General features: G+C 31.7%; 2 protein-coding genes and 1 long non-coding RNA gene across 12 annotated transcripts in view; 2 read left to right on the top strand and 1 right to left on the bottom strand.

The window, feature by feature from the left end:
- The first annotated feature begins 441 nt into the window (after nt 1-441).
- On the top strand, nt 442-2,406 carry LOC111695451 (uncharacterized). Its single transcript, XM_023464787.1, has 5 exons — nt 442-586; nt 863-906; nt 1,160-1,211; nt 1,568-2,020; nt 2,297-2,406. The coding sequence occupies exons 1-5, from the start codon at nt 507-509 to the stop codon at nt 2,370-2,372; spliced, it is 705 nt and encodes a 234-aa protein (XP_023320555.1). The 5' UTR covers nt 442-506; the 3' UTR covers nt 2,373-2,406.
- Nucleotides 2,407-2,966: 560 nt separating this feature from the next.
- On the top strand, nt 2,967-4,064 carry LOC111695531 (uncharacterized). Its single transcript, XR_002763891.1, has 2 exons — nt 2,967-3,411; nt 3,972-4,064. It is a non-coding gene; the product is annotated as an uncharacterized LOC111695531 (long non-coding RNA).
- An 87-nt stretch (nt 4,065-4,151) lies between these two features.
- LOC111695472 (multiple C2 and transmembrane domain-containing protein) overlaps nt 4,152-20,139 on the bottom strand; it is a 36,802-nt gene continuing 20,814 nt past the window's right edge. For 2 of the 10 annotated variants that reach the window (XM_023464820.1, XM_023464874.1), the window contains 35 exons: nt 19,546-19,637; nt 19,194-19,243; nt 17,811-17,869; nt 17,317-17,407; nt 16,772-17,007; nt 16,357-16,397; nt 16,073-16,125; nt 15,963-16,014; nt 15,204-15,291; nt 14,879-14,958; nt 14,456-14,538; nt 14,139-14,194; nt 13,959-14,007; nt 13,755-13,834; nt 13,032-13,091; nt 12,069-12,172; nt 11,580-11,643; nt 11,235-11,274; nt 11,125-11,171; nt 11,006-11,065; nt 10,682-10,736; nt 10,559-10,610; nt 10,403-10,462; nt 10,260-10,341; nt 9,980-10,063; nt 9,713-9,759; nt 9,594-9,636; nt 9,159-9,271; nt 7,729-7,849; nt 7,443-7,529; nt 7,058-7,126; nt 6,540-6,598; nt 6,387-6,461; nt 4,964-5,081; nt 4,152-4,602 (listed from right to left, as the gene is read on the bottom strand). In XM_023464820.1, the coding sequence (XP_023320588.1) occupies nt 4,516-4,602; nt 4,964-5,081; nt 6,387-6,461; nt 6,540-6,598; nt 7,058-7,126; nt 7,443-7,529; nt 7,729-7,849; nt 9,159-9,271; nt 9,594-9,636; nt 9,713-9,759; nt 9,980-10,063; nt 10,260-10,341; nt 10,403-10,462; nt 10,559-10,610; nt 10,682-10,736; nt 11,006-11,065; nt 11,125-11,171; nt 11,235-11,274; nt 11,580-11,643; nt 12,069-12,172; nt 13,032-13,091; nt 13,755-13,834; nt 13,959-14,007; nt 14,139-14,194; nt 14,456-14,538; nt 14,879-14,958; nt 15,204-15,291; nt 15,963-16,014; nt 16,073-16,125; nt 16,357-16,397; nt 16,772-17,007; nt 17,317-17,407; nt 17,811-17,869; nt 19,194-19,243; nt 19,546-19,637 (2,637 nt within the window). In that variant the 3' untranslated portion in view covers nt 4,152-4,515. The other 8 variants (XM_023464841.1, XM_023464827.1, XM_023464850.1 and 5 more) reach the window with 8 other exon arrangements.

Here is a 20,139-nt window from a genome sequence, read left to right as displayed (position 1 = left end):
TCTTTTTTCAAATAAAATAGTTTTATTTTAATTAGCAACAATGCATTTAATAAAATTTGAGTAAGGTTTTCTGGATAAATGCAAATTTCTTCTTATCTTTTTGGTTTCATAAATTAATTCAACAATTGTCTTCAAATCAAACTAAAATTCCAGTGCAATATCCAGGAGCGTAGTCAGGAAATTGTCAAGGAGGGCTTAAACTTTTTGCTTTCTAGGGGCGGGGGGGGGTTGCCGGGTGTTGAGCTGCATAGCCCCCCCCTTGCCACATCTATGACAAAAGAAAGTTGTAAAACACCAAAGTCTAATTAATACTTTTTCGTAATGGTTTCAAAATTTCAGAAAGGGAGGGGGAGTAACAATATTCTCCCCCCTTCCACAAATGTCAAGAGACGTCACGTTCGTTGCTTAGAGTTTACAATGATGTTTAAATATTATAGATCTACCCTAGACGACCTCCCTGGCAGACGACATTGAGTTCCAACGAAGAGGACTTCCGACCAAGTCAAATGCTTCTTCAGTTCCCCCAGTACACCAAGATGAAATCAATGAAAAAACAAAGAAGAGCCAAATTTTTACAAAAAATTAGGAAACCTTTAACAATAAATAAATACTCAGAAAGCTAGAAATAAAGTGTTTCCCTAAAAACGTGACACTTTTCAAGAACAATATCAAATAAGTATAAATGGTATTTTAAAAAAGGTTTTAGTATGTCCGACTATTGTCATACATAATTCATACATATTCAATATCACAAGCTGGTCTTCATTAAACTGTCAAACTGCATTTACAATTAATTTCAAACACATGAGATTTTTCGTTTTATTTATACTTTATGTATTTAGAATTGTTAAAATACTTTTAGATCGAAGGATTTCTATCATTCTCCTTACTCAGTAGATTTTACAGGTACATTTGTACATTTGTACGTTTTCACAAAGATATTTTAGTGGTTTTAGTACAATAAAAAACAGAAAACCGTTGAATGAATGTAATCTTTGTTCTTCCTCTTTATATTTGTCTCTCTATAGCAGTTTTAGAGAATTATTGTTCAACAATATCTGTAAGCGAAAGCAAAATACAGTAATCTGTGTATTTTATGGCGTTGAACATCAATCATAACGGAGTCCAGCCTCTATAAGTTTTATTATTTTTTTCTCAGATGATTCCAGAAATGAATTCCATTCTGTGCCTTCACAGTTCCTCGATGAAGGGTGAGACAAAAAAAAATATTATTTGTTTAAGCTAAGGGAGTCATATGATGAATCTTTTAAATACGACTAAATGGCTTTTGAGTTTCTTTTACAATATGAGACCCATAAAACCCTGGAATAGAAAGACGACATTTCATCAATGTGTATTTGATGTTGTTATAAAGAAAATAGATTTACCGATATCAAATTTCAAAGACAAGGCAAGAAATAAAGCATTAGCTAAGATCATTTTCATAATTCTCCCTGTTTTCGGCCATTACTAAATTTATTCTTTATCTCTTGAAATGAATACATAATTTATTTATTTATTTACAGAATTTACAGAATTTACAGAATTTTAAATTTTCTGATTTTAGTTTAGATCAGAAAGATAGGTTCAAGGTGTTGCCACCAGTCAGAGACAATACGCACAGTACTGCAGTAGGCGCCATGTACAAACTACAACCCTCAGTAGAAGAGAACATGTACACAGTACAATCCTCAGTAGAAGAGAACATGCACACAGTACAACCCTCAACAGAAGAGAACATATACAGAGTACAACCCTCAGTAGAAAATAACATGTTCACAGTACAACCCTTACCAGAAGAAAACATGTACAAACCCTCCAAAGAACATACCAAAAAGTACGCAGCACCCACATCAATTCAAGATATTATTATGTACAGAGAAGAACCTACTTCTAGAGATATGTATACAGTACACAAAGCTCCAAGAGACATGTTCACAAAACCAGCTGGTGTAAAAGAGTTCCACAGCAGTGCAAGGGATGATCTTTTTATTCCTTCGGCTAAGCTTTCTTTTAACAAGTAAGAAACAATTTAACGCTAAAATTACTGGGAGGGGGGGGGGTAGGCGTTTCCCCCCCTTTTTGTTGATCTATCAATCTCATTATTCTCACTATCATCTTGAAACTGTAAAGAAAAAGCTGGCTTTGAAAAATTGAGCAATGAATATGTAATGCCATGCACCTCCAAGCATTTACTTGTTACCAAAACAAGAAAGGAAATATTGTCAATTTCTGGTCCACGTTTCTTTTTATAACATTTCTTTCTCTTTTGATTTTTTCCAATTGTTTTGTTTAGGTTTGCAACCTGGGCCCCTCTTCTGTCATCCTCACATTTTTTAGAAGAAAACAATATCTTTTTTCAAATAAAATAGTTTTATTTTAATTAATAAATTTTATCGATTCATATTTTTGTTTAACCATTTTTACCTTTTTAAACAATTTTCAACTGGTTGTCTGCTCATGGCTTCTTCGGATTTGTCGAAGAAAAAATCTTAAATGACTCTTTTAGAAAACTTTTTAGAAATGTAAACATTTCTGATTCTGATTGAAGATTTTTTTGAATGTAACAAGTCAAATTCTAACAATAATCAAGAAGCAATTAAGTAGTTGCCACAAACCTAGATTATTTGATCTAACAGAATTTATAGTTTGAAATATCTAAAGTCTACGACATCTAGTTGCTAGATATAGGGATTAGAAAATCTGAAGTTGTGGCAAAAACTCAATTCCTTTTATGAATGAAAATGTAATATAAATAAGATTCGATTTATATCAGTTAATTGAGGCTCAGCCCTATTCCTTATAATACAAAAAGTATATTTTGTTCTAAATTATGCAGTGTAGGATTTACAATTATACAAAAGATCATTGTTTGATAGGTTAAATAATTTTTCTTCATAATTTGATAAAACGTTTTAATCTAGATGCATATGAATTAATTTCAAAATAAAATGTAGCAGAGTGTTGTGTAATTTATTTAATGGTTCTCAATAATTTGTTAAATGTTGTTGGAACACGGTTTGTAAATTGAGAACAGTCCCTTAGCGAATTTGTAAGGTTAGAGCAATCCCATAAATAGCTTGATTAAATTCGTGATTTGGTTCTGAATAATAATATTCTCAATATTTTTTATATATTCTGTTTGTTTATTTACTGTTTGTTTACAACTTTAAACCAGTTTGCACTAAATTCTGTGCAGTACTCTTGGCCATCTGGTCTCACTACCAGTTGGATTTAGTTTGTGAAATCGGCGGATCTGAGCAACCGTGAGCGTGCACGTGAGCGTGCATTGTGGTTTATATCGGTTCAGCAGTATCCTTAAGCAAACTTATTGCTCTCCTTAAGCAAACTTATTGCTCAAGACCCTGCTGGATCTACCCTAGCTCTGTTCAACCCCGATCAGCGAAACAAGTAAGGATAAACTTTTTATTCTCTGCCAAGTAATGCATTTAATGCAACTGATTGCTTTAATAGAAGCAAAATAGAGTTAAATTGCTCAGTTTGGACTAGTTCCTATTAACCGTTTTATTGGGCAAGATTATTGCTCCAATAAAGTAAAAGCAAACTTATTGCCATAAACTAAGTTTAATTGCTGATTTAGTGTGTAATTGGATAACACACAATTATTGCTATTTAATAGCAATTAAGTCCATGACTGATAGTTCATGGGATAATAGGGTGATTGTCATGAATTAGAATTCCCTAACATTTATCTAGACTGAATACAAATAGTCTACAGAGTCCTAAAGAGATACTTTTCACTTATATTGCTGAGAAGCTAAGCGAAAAGCACATTTATTGCTTTTATTGATACACAATAAGTGAAGTCTAATCTTAGGTTAGCCATCATTACTAATACACGAGTCTAACCCTGCGTTGGGTTAAGCATGTATTGCTTAACTGCAAACATTGCTAATATAGCAAAGTTATTGCTCAAATTTGCTACATACACTAACATTATGTTTATTTAGTTTTTGAAACCGCTGTGCTGTTATCAATCTGTGAACTGATCGGAACCCTTTCTAAGAAGATTGTATTTATTAATAAAGATTTACGTTACTTAACCTTGTCATTTATTTATTATCGGGAATAGATAGCAATTCTCTAAAATTGCGCAACACAGAGAGTTAGCTAAAGAGAAGAAATTAAAAAAGAATTCAATTTTATATTTCAAATATAAAAGATTTAATTTAGAGGTAGAAAAAGGTGGTTGCAAAAGTACAAACTCTTACAATCTAAATGTATATAATTTTAGATGTTTTAAATGCTTGAGTTTTAAAAAAGCAATTGTAATGTAAATGCGAATATTCTCTGGTGTTTTCTTGCTTGTCTGTGCAGAAGAAATCCAGAAAAGCCTTAAATCATCATCCGACATGAAAAACGATGGATATAAGTTTCTACAAGGCACTGTTGTGAATCGCTGACGACATCTTGTGATCAAGTGAATGGTCACTTAATATTCCGTCAGCTGTCTGATGGTTTCTTTGGGGGCGTGGTTATTTCACTCCTCCCCCTCTAAATAATATCCGAGTCTCTAGTTGGAAGTTTCTGTAATCTCTTTTTATCCTGTTCATTTTCTTCCCTTATTTCTCGGAAATCTTTCTAAAAATATAAAAACCTAAAAACATTTTGATAAGTTTGCAACAAAAAACAATATTAAACAACATTCCCCTCTTTAATATCTTTACTGTCGTCATTCCCCAGCAAATTCTCCTTTATTTCTTTTTCAAATAAACCCTTTTAAATGGATTGCCTTCTTTTCTAAAATACAGAAAATAAACTCACTTTATAGGATGGACTAAATAATACACAATCCTAGCTAGTAGATGTCGTAACTATAACGGAAGATTAGTCCAAATATTCCCCCCCCCACATCCACCCCTTGCGGAAAACCTTTAAACTCGCCCAATCGATCCTCGAAGCTTCNNNCCCCCCCCCCGCCACGCTGCCTACCCCTACCTACCAGTTCCTCGTTGTCTGGTACCCTTGAGATGAAGTCGACCAGCTCGTTATTGTTGATTGCTTGAGGTCTTATCAACTTCTTTGTAAACTTGTTTACACCCCACAGGATCAGTAGTAATCTAAATAAACTTGTTTACACCCCACAGGATCAGTAGTAATCTAAATACACTTGTTTACACCCCACAGGATCAGTAGTAATCTAAATAAACTTGTTTACACCCCACAGGATCAGTAGTGATCTAAATAGACTTGTTTACACCCCACAGGATCAGTAGTAATCTAAATACACTTGTTTACACCTCACAGGATCAGCAGTAATCTAAATACACTTGTTTACACCTCACAGGATCAGCAATAATCTAAATACACTTGTTTACACCTAACAGGATCAATAGTAATCTAAATACACTTGTTTACACCTCACAGGATCAGCAGTAATCTAAATACACTTGTTTAAACCCCACAGGATCAGCAGTAATCTAAATACACTTGTTTACATCCCACAGGATCAGTAGTAATCTAAATACACTTGTTTACACCCCACAGGATCAGCAGTAATCTAAATTCTAAATACACTTGTTTACACCCCACAGGATCAGTAGTAATCTAAATACACTTGTTTACACCCCACAGGATCAGTAGTAATCTAAATAAACTTGTTTACACCCCACAGGATCAGTAGTGATCTAAATAAACTTGTTTACACCCCACAGGATCAGTAGTAATCTAAATACACTTGTTTACACCTCACAGGATCAATAGTAATCTAAATACACTTGTTTACACCTCACAGGATCAGCAGTAATCTAAATACACTTGCTTACACCTCACAGGATCAGTAGTAATCTAAATACACTTGTTTACACCCCACAGGATCAGCAGTAATCTAAATACACTTGTTTACATCCCACAGGATCAGTAGTAATCTAAATACACTTGTTTACACCCCACAGGATCAGCAGTAATCTAAATTCTAAATACACTTGTTTACACCCCATAGGATCAGTAGTAATCTAAATAAACTTGTTTACACCCCATAGGATCAGTAGTAACCTAAATAAACTTGTTTAAACCACATAGGATCAGTAGTAATCTAAAAACGGGATCCTGGTTTACAGCCGAGAACTTTTAAATGTGTTCAGCTTAAAAGTTCCAAGCACTGCATTGGTATTATTGATTCATTTTATAAAAAACAAAGTCTGATCTAAATTGGAACAAGTACAAGAGTGACAATAGCCAGCAGTACAATCTTACCTAACTGGCAGCTTGTTGTACAATACAAGAGTGGCAATAGCCAGCAGTACAATCTTTCTTACCTGGTGGCATGTACTGTACAACAGTTATAATTGTCAGCAGTACAATCTTACCTATCTGGTATCTTGTACAGTACAACAGTTATTTTAGCTGCAGCAGCACAATCTTACCTAACTGGTAGCATGTATAGTACAACTGTGATAATAGCCAGCAGAACAAACGCTAGCCAAGATATAAATGGAACACTAAAAGAATAATAATTTATTTTATTTAAATAAGTTTCGTTTACAAAAATATATTGTTTTTCAAATTATTATTTTTTCCTGAAGTTAAAAACATTTTTTACACATTCTAAAGCATGTGCAAGAAATCCCAAATGATTCTGAAACATAAATACATTATTTTATATAGTTTTGACTTGAATTTTGGTGCACCCAAGTTTTGAGTTATGACCGAATAGTGAGTTTTGACCTGAATAGTGAGTTTTGACCTGAATAGTGAGTTTTGACCTAAATAGTTAGTTTTGACCTGAATAGTGAGTTTTGACCTGAATTTTGAGTTTTGACCTAAATAGTGAGTTTTGACCTGAACAGTGAGTTTTGACCTGAATAACCTGAATAGTGAGTTTTGACCTGAATTGTGAGTTTTGACCTGAATAGTTAGTTTTGACCTGAATAGTGAGTTTTGACCTAAATAGTGAGTTTTGACATGAATAGTGAGTTTTGACCTGAATAGTGAGTTTTGATCTGAATAGTGAGTTTTGACCTGAATAGTGAGATTTGACCTGAATAGTGAGTTTTGACCTGAATAGTTAGTTTTGACCTGAATAGTGAGTTTTGACCTGAATAGTGAGCGCAATTTCCTGCATTGCTTGCATTTTTTCTTTTATACTTTTCTTCTCCTCTTCAGCCTGCAAATAAAAACTTGAAAAGGTCATTATATTATATTATTTTACAAAAACGAAAACGACTTTTAAATTCATTTAGATTTATATTGAGCTTTTGAAAAGTATGGATACACAAAAACATGGAAACAAAGAGAAGCTGTCAATTAAAAAAGCTTCTCTTTGATTACTGTAAACCTGTAATTCGAAAAAATGAAAACTGAATAAAAAGTCGTCTTTATTATATTGATATAATCGTCTAATGATTGATAATGAGTGGGCAGAGCTGAAAAGCCCCCCCCCCCCTCCCTAATGATTTTTAAAATAATTTTTTAAAATCTACTTTTGTTGAATTATTTTCCTCTTGGTTTTCCTCTTCTAAATCCTTCTCCTCTTCTCCTCCTCCAGTTAATCTTCTTATCGCAAGGTTCTTAAAAAAATTATTTAATTTATTCAAAAACTAATCAAAAATCAAATAAAAAATTTCCTTTAAATCTAAAAATTCCAAGTTGTTAAAGTTTTCCTATAAATAGACAAATAAATGTTATTGCAAGAAACGAAAAAGAATTCGTTCCTGTAAAGGAAAATAAGATTATTTTATTTAAATTTTGTGTAAAATGATATATAACCTGAATAAATGGAACAAGAAGTCCGAAAGTTATCATCCAAGGTTGGAAGAAGTAAACTCCAAGAAGATATCCAAGGAATACAACACTCGTCTTCAACTTATTCTCCCAGTTCAAGATACTCCTGAACATGATACAGTTCAAGATACTCCTGAACATGATACAAGATACTCCTGAACATGATACAGTTCAAGATACTCCTGAACATGATACAGTTCAAGAAACTCCTGAACATGATACAGTTCAAGATACTCCTGAACTTGAAACAGTTCAAGATATTCCGAAACATGATACAGTTCAAGATACTCCTGAACATGATACAGTTAAAGATATTCCTGAACATGATACAGTTCAAGATACTCCTAAACATGATACAGTTAAAGATACTCCTGAACATGATACAGTTCAAGATACTCCTGAACTTGAAACAGTTCAATATTCTCCTGAATATGATACAGTTCAAGATACTCCGTAACAACTATACAGTTCAATATTCTCCTAGATATGATACAGTTCAAGATACTCCTGAACTTGATACACTTCAAAGTACTCCAAAACAGTTCAAGATACTCCTGAACTTGAAACAGTTCAATATTCTCCTGGATATGATACAGTTCAAGATACTCCGTAACAACTATACAGTTCAAGATACTCCTGAACTGGATACAGTTCAAGATACTCCTGAACATGATACAGTTTAAGATACTCCGTAACAACTATACAGTTCAAGACACTCCTGAACTGGATACAGTTCAAGATAGTCCTAAACATGATACAGTTCAAGACATTCCTTAACATGATACAGTTCAAGATAATCCTGAACTTGATACAGTTCAAGATACTCCTGAACATGATACACTTCAAGATACTCCTAAACATGATACAGTTTAAGATAGTCCTAAACATTATACAGCTCAAGATACTCCTGAACATGATACAGTTTAAGATACTCCGTAACAACTATACAGTTCAAGATACTCCTGAACTGGATACAGTTCAAGATAGTCCTAAATATGATACAGTTCAAGACATTCCTTAACATGATACAGTTCAAGATATTCCTAAACATGATACAGTTCAAGATAATAATGAACTTGATACAATTCAAGATACTCCTGAACATGATACAAGATACTCCTAAGCATGATAAGGCCCAAGAAATCCTAAACGTGATATAATTCAAAATATTCCAGTAAATCATGCCTATCATGCTACTCCTAAAAATGTTTCAATTCAAGATAATCATGAAAATGATAAAAATGTAAATCGTAGAATTTCAATAAATTAAACATTTAAAATATATCTGAAAATACTGAAACTTAAGATTCTTTGCCTTCAGCGATTATTTTTGCTAAGATTCATTCCCAACCTTTGCCTTGAAAATAAATCCCTCCCCTGCACCTTCCACGGGTCTACTGAATATATCCACCTACGTGAGTTCCCTGGCTAAGATCTCTGGATCGAACCCTGCTGTGGCGGTCTTCACCCTGTTCACGTTCTTGTTGAAGGTTGAAAACTTGAACTTGATGTCTGATCTATCTTCGTACTAAATGTATACAGGGGTCCCAAAATTTAATGGAAATAATTAGACAACTTTATGATACAAAATATTGCATGAAATAGTTTTAAATGCATGGTAGAAGACATCTTTGTGCTTTGAATCGGATATTTTGTAAATTAAGTTTTAAGGTGTCAGTGTTAATCAAAAGAATTGATTTAATTTCTACTTTTATTCTATTTAATATTGGCGACAACTGTACATTGTACAGTGTACAAGGGTTTAAACTAAAAACCAGGTCAAAACTTTAGAAAAGTGTTTAAAGTTTTTTTTTTTTAACAGTTTTTACTAACATACATATGATTTATACCTTTAATTGTTTTGGATTAAGAGTCCTGATAGATGCCCGAATCCTATGAAAAATAAAACTGTTTTTTTTCGTTAGCCCCTTTGCAAAATGTTTTCAAATCAAATCAAAAGCAAACTTACGGATTCCAAAAAAGATGAAGTTCCAGCAGAATTTGGGGAAATGCACCCTAAAATCAATTCATTTTTACTCTTCATACATCTTTTACTGCATGATTGCATCTCAAAACATATGTCTTTAAATATGTATGGATCAAATAGGAATGATATTTTATCTCATTACATGTTTTTTAAAATATCTCAGGAAAAAACTAAACATGCCGAGCAAAAGATTTTTTACATTTTTCTCATCGCCACCCCCCCCCCTCTAAGTTCAAAACAAGCATATACCTTGGCTTTTCGTCTCATAGTTCTATCCTTGAGTGTGAACCAACGTCGTCTTCCACTCTCTATACGCAATAGAGGAAGCATCAGCTGAAAACAAAGAAATCCGCTGATCACAAGAAAACAGCTGATCACAAGAAAACAGCTGATAACAAGAAAACAGCTGATCAGAAGAAAGCAACTGATCACAAGAAAACAGCAGATCACAAGAAAACAGCTTATTATAAACATTTCTTCATGAAATTTGCTAATCAGCACAGCATTAACAACTTCAGAATAGATTTACCTTTCCTAGGAACTCAAATTTATGATCCTTGTCTTCATCATATACAGTAATCTCCAGAACATCGTGGATATCCAGTACATCACTAGAAATAGCTTAATTTATAACTTCAACTAATTGAAATATTTTAACAATTAAAAACTTACAAAATAAACACTTTTTGCCAGGTTGGATTCAGAGTTTTATTCTTCGTTTCAGTTTGCACTCTGGAGAATACAAAAAAACATTATTCTTTATTTGGCAAAAAATCGCTAAATAATTTTACACTTTTACAAAAAATCATAATATTCAAAAGTTTATTCCTTTGGTTAACTAGCTCAAGAACTGCAAAAGGGTCACTAGCTCCACCGATATCTAAAAATCGATTTTATTTTATTTTTTTAGATTTTGTTTGAAATATATAAAATTTAAATAAAAGTAAAAACCTGCAGATGCTAATCCTTCAGCTTTTAGAACTTTAACAATCATTCTTCCAACATCCTGAAAATAATTAGTTATAAAATTCATGAAAATTTCGTGCAAAATTTGTGAAAAATTAATGACAAATGTATGAAAAATTTGCTAAAAATTCATGAAAAATTGTTGAAAAATTTGCGAATTGATGAAAAATTATTCAAAGACATCTGACAAAATGAATGAAAAATTAATGAAATATTAATATAAAAAATAAATGAAAAATTAATGAAAAATTAATGAAATATCAATAAAAAATAAATGAAAAATTAATGAAAAATTCATTATTCTTACACCTGGATATTTCTGAACGAGTTTGATATTGTAAAATTCTCCTCCAAATGCTGAAGACAAGCCTAAATTTTAAAATAAGTAATTTCTAAATTTTGATTAAATCTTAAATATTTAAAGTAACCTGGTCAAAATTATCCAGGTTTGAAGGCGAGGACTTCTTGCTTGTGCCTGGGAAAATTTTTATTATTTCTTGGTAAAAATTTTTATAGATTTAAACTCTCTCAAAAATACCTGAAATTGTTATGATGACATTCAGACTACCTTCTCCTTCCTAAACCCACTTATTTTAAATCAATTTATATAATTCATAATTGTACATAGCAGTACATAGTTTTATTTCGAAATAACACTAAGTTTCCTAATTTCATTAAATTTGATGGATTATTTAAATTGTATTTTAACAAGATCAATAACAACTGAGGTTGGATTTAATGAATAAAGAGTCATGGCTAGCTTCTGCTTTCCTATACTTATCATTCAATAGTTTTTTATTTCGACTATTTTTGTCTTTTTTTGTTATTATTGTGTCTGTCTAATCTTAGTTAATGCTGTTTAATGTTTAATTGTGTGTTTTGCCTGTATTTCTCTCCAAAGGTTATGGGAGACCTCATGTCTGAGTTCACGTAGATCTATATCTACCCTGAGGTAGGTAGATTTGTATTTGTATGTATGATTTTTAACCTTTGCAAAATATGCTATATGTACAGATGAAGAGTTTCCCGGCATTAACTTAAAAAAGTTAAAATCTTCAGACTAATTTGAATTTAAAATTAAGAAAAAATAAAAACTGTATTTAAAGGGACTGCCGACGAAATTTCAAACCTAAACCAGTACCCTTGTGTGAGAAAAATGATGGATTTATCGATGTTTGATAAAAAGTGTGTAGCGGTTTTTTTTGCAATAGAGACAAGGAATACAGAAATTACCTTTTTCTATGAAGAAAACGACCATGACTATCTCACTAATTGTTTCATAAAAATACTTTTCGGAATTCTATATGTAGCTTTTGGAAATTATTATAACAATATCTTTAACAAAAATAATGCTGAAGAGAAAATTACAAACCTTCCCATATAATCATCCTTCTCGCCAACATCTTGATCCCAAACCTGGATTTCAAGAAAATCTGTAAACTCCTCAAACCAATAGAAATCCAAAGCTTCGCGCCACTGTGTTCAGTTTCAGATTTATATGAATTGATTTTTGATACAATTTTTATTTCAAATCTTTAAAGCGAGAAGGAAGCACTTAAAGATTTGGATTAGAATAAAATACTAAATTATTAAAGTGCATGCTGTGCTACTAAGAACAAAAATATTAAAATTTTTTTTTTAAATTACTTCTCAAGATCAAAACTAGAAATGCTACCAGGTCACAAAGTAAAACTAATATTTTCTGTAAGACTTATGCTTGTGTGTAAGATCAAAACTAGAAATGCTAAGAGGTCACAAAGTAATACTAATCTTCACTGAAATCTTAAATTTGTTTTTTTCATTCTTTTGTGTAAGATCAAAACTAAAATGCTACTAATCTTCTCTGAAATCTTAAATTTGCTTAATTTATACTTGTGTGTAAGATCAAACCTAGAAATGCTACGAGGTTACAAAGTTGTACCAATAATGTCGCATAAATTTGACCTTCTCCTACTGTCTATTGCATATTAAAGTGTGACCATATTTAGGTCATATATACATTTGGGCTTTTCCTATCCAATATTTCTGTGAATAAAAAAATGAAGAGATATCTTCACTGACCAACCTGTTTTTAATTGACTGACACTAGACTTTAACTGTCTGAATAATTTTGCAGAAACATTAGATTATAGAAGTAATACCAATTTATTCACGAATTAATATGAATAGGGTTTTGTGTTCTATTGAAATATCCATGTTTTTGAAAATCAAGTTTTCTCTGGGACAGACTTTAAAATGTTTTAAAAGCCCTTTTGAAACTACGGACTAAGAGCTAATAAATTATAAATTTTGGCATTTTTGCATCCATGTAAAGGAGAATGTGATCTGAACAGTCCTTGGGATTAAGCGTAGAACTACAAACTCGACTTTTCCTCTTTTCTTTTCCAAGAGATACCTTCAACAACATAAATATTTTTGAAAATAGTTTTAGTTTCCACATTTCTTCTGGATCAGCCTGTATTCTGGATTTTTTTTTCGGAAAATAAAACTTTTTTTCTCGAATAAGAAACATTTAAGCCAATCGTACCACTAAATGATTTTCGAAAACCCCAAAGTAAAGATTTTATCAGTAAAAAAAATAATTTTCAAGAATTGCTGCGATTATAAAAAATGGTACGATGGGCTCAGCTGTGTTTCTCGTTTAAAAAGTTTGGGTATGATACATATATTTTAAATAATTAAAATGTTCTTATAACGTGAAAATTCTGCATGGAAATAATGATTTAATTTTGGCAATTTTGTTCTTGGCAATTTTATTTGAGAGGTCAACAATATCTGCTTTACGGAAAGAATTTTAGTCAATTTTAGAAATTTTCTCCAACATCTAAACAATCTAAACATAAATAAATGAATGGTGACCGTCAATTTCCCTAAAAAAAGTCCTGTGGAAAAAAGGCCTCAAACTGTTAGGTTTTTGGAAAAAAGTCCCAGGAATCCAATACTCAGGACTCAGACTCAGAAAATTGGGATTTTTTCACGAAATTTCTATTTCAGAAACAATTTCCCCCGTAACTTTCTTACATTCAGTTCAAAAGAATAAATATACAAAATGCAGTACCTTGCAGTACGGATCAGAGCTGTTACCGTGATCCATTGCTTTGACAGAGCGTGCCTGTACGAGAACCACATGTACAACACCTTGTACAATTAAACCCACATAAGGGAACTAAGGGGGAAATTCGAAGGGGCGTAAACAAACTTTAGATATCTTAAAGATTTCACAGAAAGCTTTTTTGATTTTCTAATCCATGTGGGTATTTTCCTGTCGCTTTGAAATCTTTTGAGTTGATATTTTTCATACTACGTATTCCCTAAAACAAATGTTAAAAAATCGCCATGATTCTAATATTTATGTTCTGGGACGTAATAATTTTTTTTCGTTAAAACGAGATGAAAAAAATTTATCAAAACCTATCGTAAAAACTAGAACAGTCCCATTAACCTGATTATATTCCAGTTTTGTTATAGAAGTCAGGGTTACACACAATTCTATTCTTCCTAAACAATTATTTTTCAATTTATCCATAAAAAAATTTGTATAACAGATTTTAATTTGCTTTATAAGTTTTATTATGATTTTTCTTTTTTTCTATATAAAAAAAGGAAAAACGTTTGTTCCGTCTCAATCAATTTCATTTTTATCTTAATAGCACATGTTATCTAATTTATTGCCTTTCAATTGATTTTCTTTCTAATTTGATTTAAATTCATCATTAATTGCATTTATTGATTGATTTTGATTCCTAATAATAGTTTTACCCAATTGATTTTGCGCCTTTTTAGCTTTCTTCCTCAATTGATTACTGTCTCCAAACTCAAGTTCCAAACATAGATCATACTTTCTAAACAGGTTCAATATACTTGCAGTACAGGGAGTTTCAATAAACATGGAGTACAGGGAGTTGTATTGTTTGGAGTACTTGAACCTACTTGTTAATCTGTAATGTGTGTAGTACTTGAACCTACTTCTTAATCTTTAATGTTTGGAGTACCTGAACCTACTTGATCGTCTCTAATGTTTTAAGTACTTAAACCTACTTGTTAATCTCTAATGTATGGAGAACTTGAACCTACTTGTTAATCTGTAATGTATGGAATACTTGAACCTACTTGTTAATCTCTAATGTTTGGAGTACTTGAACCTACTTGTTAATCTCTAATGTATGGAGTACTTGAACCTACTTGTTAATCTCTAATGTATTAATCTGAAGGACGGATTGACCCATAAAATCATCTTTACCAACAGTATCCTTGTCAAACACCTAAATATACTTTGTCAAGGAGTTTTTATTTATTTTTTATTCTCAAAAATGCAATTTCATTTTGCAGTTAACAAAGTTTTCAGGCGCCAGTAATCCAGTTGAACTTGTATTATGTAGTAACTTTGTAAATGTTAAAAAGGCCTGTTTTTCGCTTAGCAACTTTGTTAAAATGCAAAATGCTGCCTTGCAAGTTACCTGACGCCATTTTGTGTACTGTATGTAAGTGTTGTACTTGTTCAACTAACCTGAAGTGTAAGTGTAGAGAGAGAATCCAAGTATAAAGTTTTTGTCTCCTCCCAAACAGGGTTTATCGTCTTCTTAACTTCAGCAGATCTCGAGTTATAAAATATTATTATAGAAAGGGAAAATTTAAGGTTAAACACACTATTTGAAGGAATTGACTATTTGCTCAAATTCTTTTTTTCTAATCTCTATTCGTTTGCTATCTGATGAGACTTCAAATTATTAATTCAAACTATGATATTTACATCATCAAGTGGCCAAGATAAATAGATTAAAAATCTTATTTTAAGCGAATAATGTCAGTTCCTGTAAAAAGAATTTGAGTCTTTGCAACAAACTCAAATTTTCCAATTCCAATATCTATCGAACCTGATGGTGTACATCTTAAATATTTCAAACTTATATTTTAAGCTACGTAGCAGAATTAATAGTTTGAAATATCAAAGGTCTACAACATTTGGTTGCAAAGATATAGAAGTTAGAAAGTCAGAGTTTGTGGCAATGACTCAATTCCTTTGTTGAAAAATGGTCGAAATTCCAAAATTGTAATTATTACGAATATTTTTTAAAAAAAATAATGTTTTTTCTAACAATATTTCGAATACAATTTCGAATATTTTACCATATATTAGATAAATACTATTTGCAAATGTTATCGTGGATACTTTTTATTAAATACAAATGTTAATTTGTATTTCTTTCAATATTACAAATATTTCGTCTCTTATGTGGTATATATTGTTTTTAATATCATTAATTACCTGTAAAGCTGTTGCTGGTCCTTCAGAATTACAACATAAGGATCACTAGTGCCTAAATATTTCGAAAATACAGATAATTTTTATTTTATTTACTTTATATTTTATGGTACCTCCTTTGTCCATTGCAAGAAGATCTTTTCCACAAATTAGGGTAAAATCAAAGCTAAAAATTCAATATCAGTATTTTTAAAGGGATTGTGATATAAAGTGACCTAGGAGAAGAATAAAGAAGAAAGATAAACTAAATTTAAATAATAAAGTTTAAAGGTTTTCTCAAATTTTTGATATAAAAGAAGTTTTCAAGCCTCATAATATGAAAATGATAATTTTCTTTTATGAAAATATTTTTTTTAAGACTAAGCTATATACATTATACAAATGAAAAATATCAAACCTGTAGTAGGATAAAGGAATTTCATTCAAAATACTTCCACCCTAAAACAAATGATCAAAAGCTATACTTTTTCTTAATTTTATAAATTACGTACGATCGTTTTTTTCAATTAGCGTACACGATTTTACGATTTCAATTTGCGTATACGATTTTAAGTTATAACGAACGTGGAGCGATTCTCGTTAACAATGATCATATGTTAAAGACCAGAATATGTTCAAAAATATTTACGTTATTAGAAATTAAAATTGCCTTAAAACAATAGAAGCGCATAGGTTTAACGACCTACGCGTTAACGAATTTTATACAATCATTCCCGATGAATATGAAAAGAACAAACATGGATCATTCGGATCCAACTAAAGGCCCTTGTTAACAAAATTAGAACCAACGGTTATTTTAAATCAAAACTTACATTTGCCCATATTGATGATCTTGTTGGTTTAGCAGGAGGAATCTCTACACCTTCAACTTTACTAGACACTTCTACAGATGTAATAGTGTCATATTCAACATCTTTTACTTCATCATTATCTTTATCATGATTCTCATCCAATATATCTTTACTTTTTGCCTGGTTCAGTTCTTTCTCAGGGTTCCTGGTTTCCTTAGTAGCTCTTCCTTGGACTCCCTCAGAGCAGCTTTCAAACCCTAGAGCAAATTTCATAATCTCATAATTAAATAATTTAATTTAAATTGTTGTATGTACAATTTTTAATGTTCAATTTACATTTAAAGGAATTGGGTCTTTGCCACAGACCATCTGGTTGCACAAATAAAGGGATTAGACATTAGACAATTTGAGTTTCTGACAAAAACTCAGTTTCTTTGTTGTGTTTAATATTTCCATCTTTCATTTTTTATCATAAACTCACTTTTTTAATTGATTTTTGAGATTTCATTGAATGCTTAAAAATGCAATTTTTTTTATGAACAATTGACATATTTTGAAAACCCTGCCTTCATCAAGAGATCCATCCTTCTTCCTGATCATCCTGTTCTCAGGGTTCAAGACAGGGTCTTCAGTAGACATCGACCTCTTCAACATTGTCTAGGGAGGTCATGTAGGTCAGGTAGGTAAGGTAGATCTGACAGATCCAGTAGGTCATTTAGGTCAGGTAGGTCAGGAAGGTAAGGTAGGTAAGGTAGATCTGGCAGATCCAGTAGGTCAGGTAGGTAAGGTAGATCTGGCAGATCCAGTAGGTCAGGTAGGTCAGGTAGGTAAGGTAGATCTGGCAGGTCCGGTAGGTCAGGAAGGTCAGTTAGGTCAGGTAGGTCAAGTAGATCAGGTAAGTCAGGTAGGCAAGTAAGTCAGGTATATCAGGTAGATCAGGTAAGTAAGTTAAGTAAGGTTGGTCAAGTAAGTCAGGTAGGTATGAAAGATCAGTTCGGTCAGGTAGGTCAGATATTTCAGGTGGTTCAGGTAGTTTACATAAGTCAGGTAGGTTAAGTACCTTGAAGTTCCAATTACCAGTTCTTGAAGTATCAGTCGTGATGTCATTTTCTCTTTCCCCTATGATTACAGATTCATAAATTGAATATGTAAAACACGAACATGTATCTAAATACATTGTACATGAATATTATATGTTTGTTTAGTGTACACTGTACATGGTAAATGGCAGAACTTTGAATGATCCCCGCACCGTGCACGTATGCATGTACATCGTACATAGTACAAAAGAAATGACTAAGTAATGTCGATTTAACTAAAGATAAAGATTGTTTTGGATCCCCCTGTGTATATTTATATGTGAATTGTGTATTGTGTACAATATATAACAATGAGAGTTTAAGTATTACTGATTTACAGACCTCTATCCCGCATATACAACATGCATCAACTCTTTACAGACAGGAGAAGGGGGGGGGGGGTCGAGAAAATGAACCCTAGTTGATTTAAAATTACTTGAATTTCACATAAATTCAAGTAAATTTCACGTAAATTCAAGTAAATTTCACGTAAATTAAAATCTATTTTAAGTAAATTTCACATATATTAAAGTATACTTCCCGTAAATTAAAGTAAATTTTACGTAAACTAAAGCAAATTTCACGTAAATTCAAGTAAATTTTACGTAAATTAAAGTAAATTTCACATAAACTAAAGGCTTACGGCGAAAAATTATCGATGGTGATCGCTAATAATCTTACTTCTTTCTGTTGCGTCTATATGGAGAAAATTGTTAAAAACGACTCTTACCAAAGAACGTAGCGTCAATACATACAGAAAGTTGCAACATACGATTCGGATCGTAGAAAAATTTTTTTTAATTCTATAACAAATCATTCAGATATTACAACCATATAGTCATCGATAATTTTTGAACACATTCTTATGAAGTTGATATTTCATAATATATTTTATTTGTTTTATATACAATGTACTTAAAACAACAATTTATCCGCTAGGTGTCTCTTCCTCGTGGAATCATTCAGTGCATTATTAAGCCTATACCCCCTTTCATTTTTCGCGAACACTCCCTTTTTACTGCCTTTTTCTTAAAGAATGAGCAGTTTCATATCTATATTATTTTCTCAAAATAATTAGAGTAGAGGCAGTGATAACCAGAAAACAATGGAATATGAGGATGACATTACATCAATACCTAATTGTATTTGATGTTGTTACAAAGCAAAATTCTTGCTAGTCACTTTCAAATTTTACTAATTTAGATAAATGGGTCACCGCACAACTTTCGTGTCTCATGCTCATAGGCCTTTTTACAGTTAACTTTGTTCTTAAAGTCGCCTACTTATTTCAAATTTTTCTTATTGCTGTACAAAAATTAAAAATTAGTATTTGTTAAAGTTTTCGTAATTTTCTAATATAATACCAATTATTGAAATATTATTTGTTGTCGAACCATCATCAAAGTGTACACTTCTAAAACCAATTAAACATATTTTAAACAAAATAATCAAACTGTTTTAATTACACACGCTAAAAGTCTAGGAAGGGGGGGGGGTCTGCATCAAAAGGTTGTTAGCATTTTTGAATTTATATCACAACTTTATGATCCTCTGTATATACGTGTTACACAGATACGGCGTGTATAAGGAGCTATAAATAAACAATGATTAGGTTAAACTATTTTTGAATATTTTGTAGAAGGAGCAAGGTAGGGAGTAGCTGACATATAACCATTTGCCATATCTCATTTTTCATCTTATATTTTAATTGCTTTCCTTGATTTATCTTTTCGTTCATCTTTCTTCTTCTTTGTAAGTTTTATTTCCGAGGCGCTTCGGCGCATTCCAAAGTCCCTTTTCTCTTCATCCTGGACAAATAGGTACAATAGGTGTCACAATAAACATGGAATGAAGTGACGCCATTATGAATGTATGAAAAGTCTTGTAAAAATTTTATTGTTAGTTAATGGGCTTTTCAAAAATATCCTGTTTTATTTCTTAAGCTAGTACAATTAACTTAGTTTCTAACTCTATTTTGAGAGGACACCTGATTTTGGATATCCTTGGATTGTGCAAATATGAGCCCGGTTTCTTTATCGAGCTGTAACTTGCTTTGACTCTGACTATTATTTGAGATCACAGCTACAAGGTTAGATTTCAGATCATAGTCAAAGCTCATTCATAAGTCAAAATTTTGAGGTTGGATTTAGTATGATTTCAGATCTAGTCAAAGTACAAGTAATTTGTTTTATGAATCCAATCTCAGCTGCTCTGACTATGATTTGATGACAGCTGGCCTTCCTATCTGACAGCAAAAAATTAAATTTTTTTGGGGCTTTCTTTTTTTTTGGCCCGTTTTAAAAGTCGTCT

This window comes from Eurytemora carolleeae, unplaced genomic scaffold (assembly GCF_000591075.1).
Source record: "Eurytemora carolleeae unplaced genomic scaffold, Eaff_2.0 scaffold43, whole genome shotgun sequence".
In the NCBI taxonomy this organism is placed as follows: domain Eukaryota; kingdom Metazoa; phylum Arthropoda; class Copepoda; order Calanoida; family Temoridae; genus Eurytemora; species Eurytemora carolleeae.
This window is presented reverse-complemented; position numbering and strand designations above follow the sequence as displayed.

What these genes read in the sequence shown, in the direction of transcription:
- LOC111695451 (XM_023464787.1), top strand. Translation starts at nt 507, where the DNA reads ATGCTTCTTCAGTTCCCCCAGTACACCAAGATGAAATCAATGAAAAAA. An exon ending in TTACTCAGTAGATTTTACAG is followed by an intron (nt 907 to 1,159) that starts GTACATTTGTAC and finishes TTTTTTTCTCAG; the next exon opens with ATGATTCCAGAAATGAATTC. An exon ending in TCACAGTTCCTCGATGAAGG is followed by an intron (nt 1,212 to 1,567) that starts GTGAGACAAAAA and finishes TTCTGATTTTAG; the next exon opens with TTTAGATCAGAAAGATAGGT.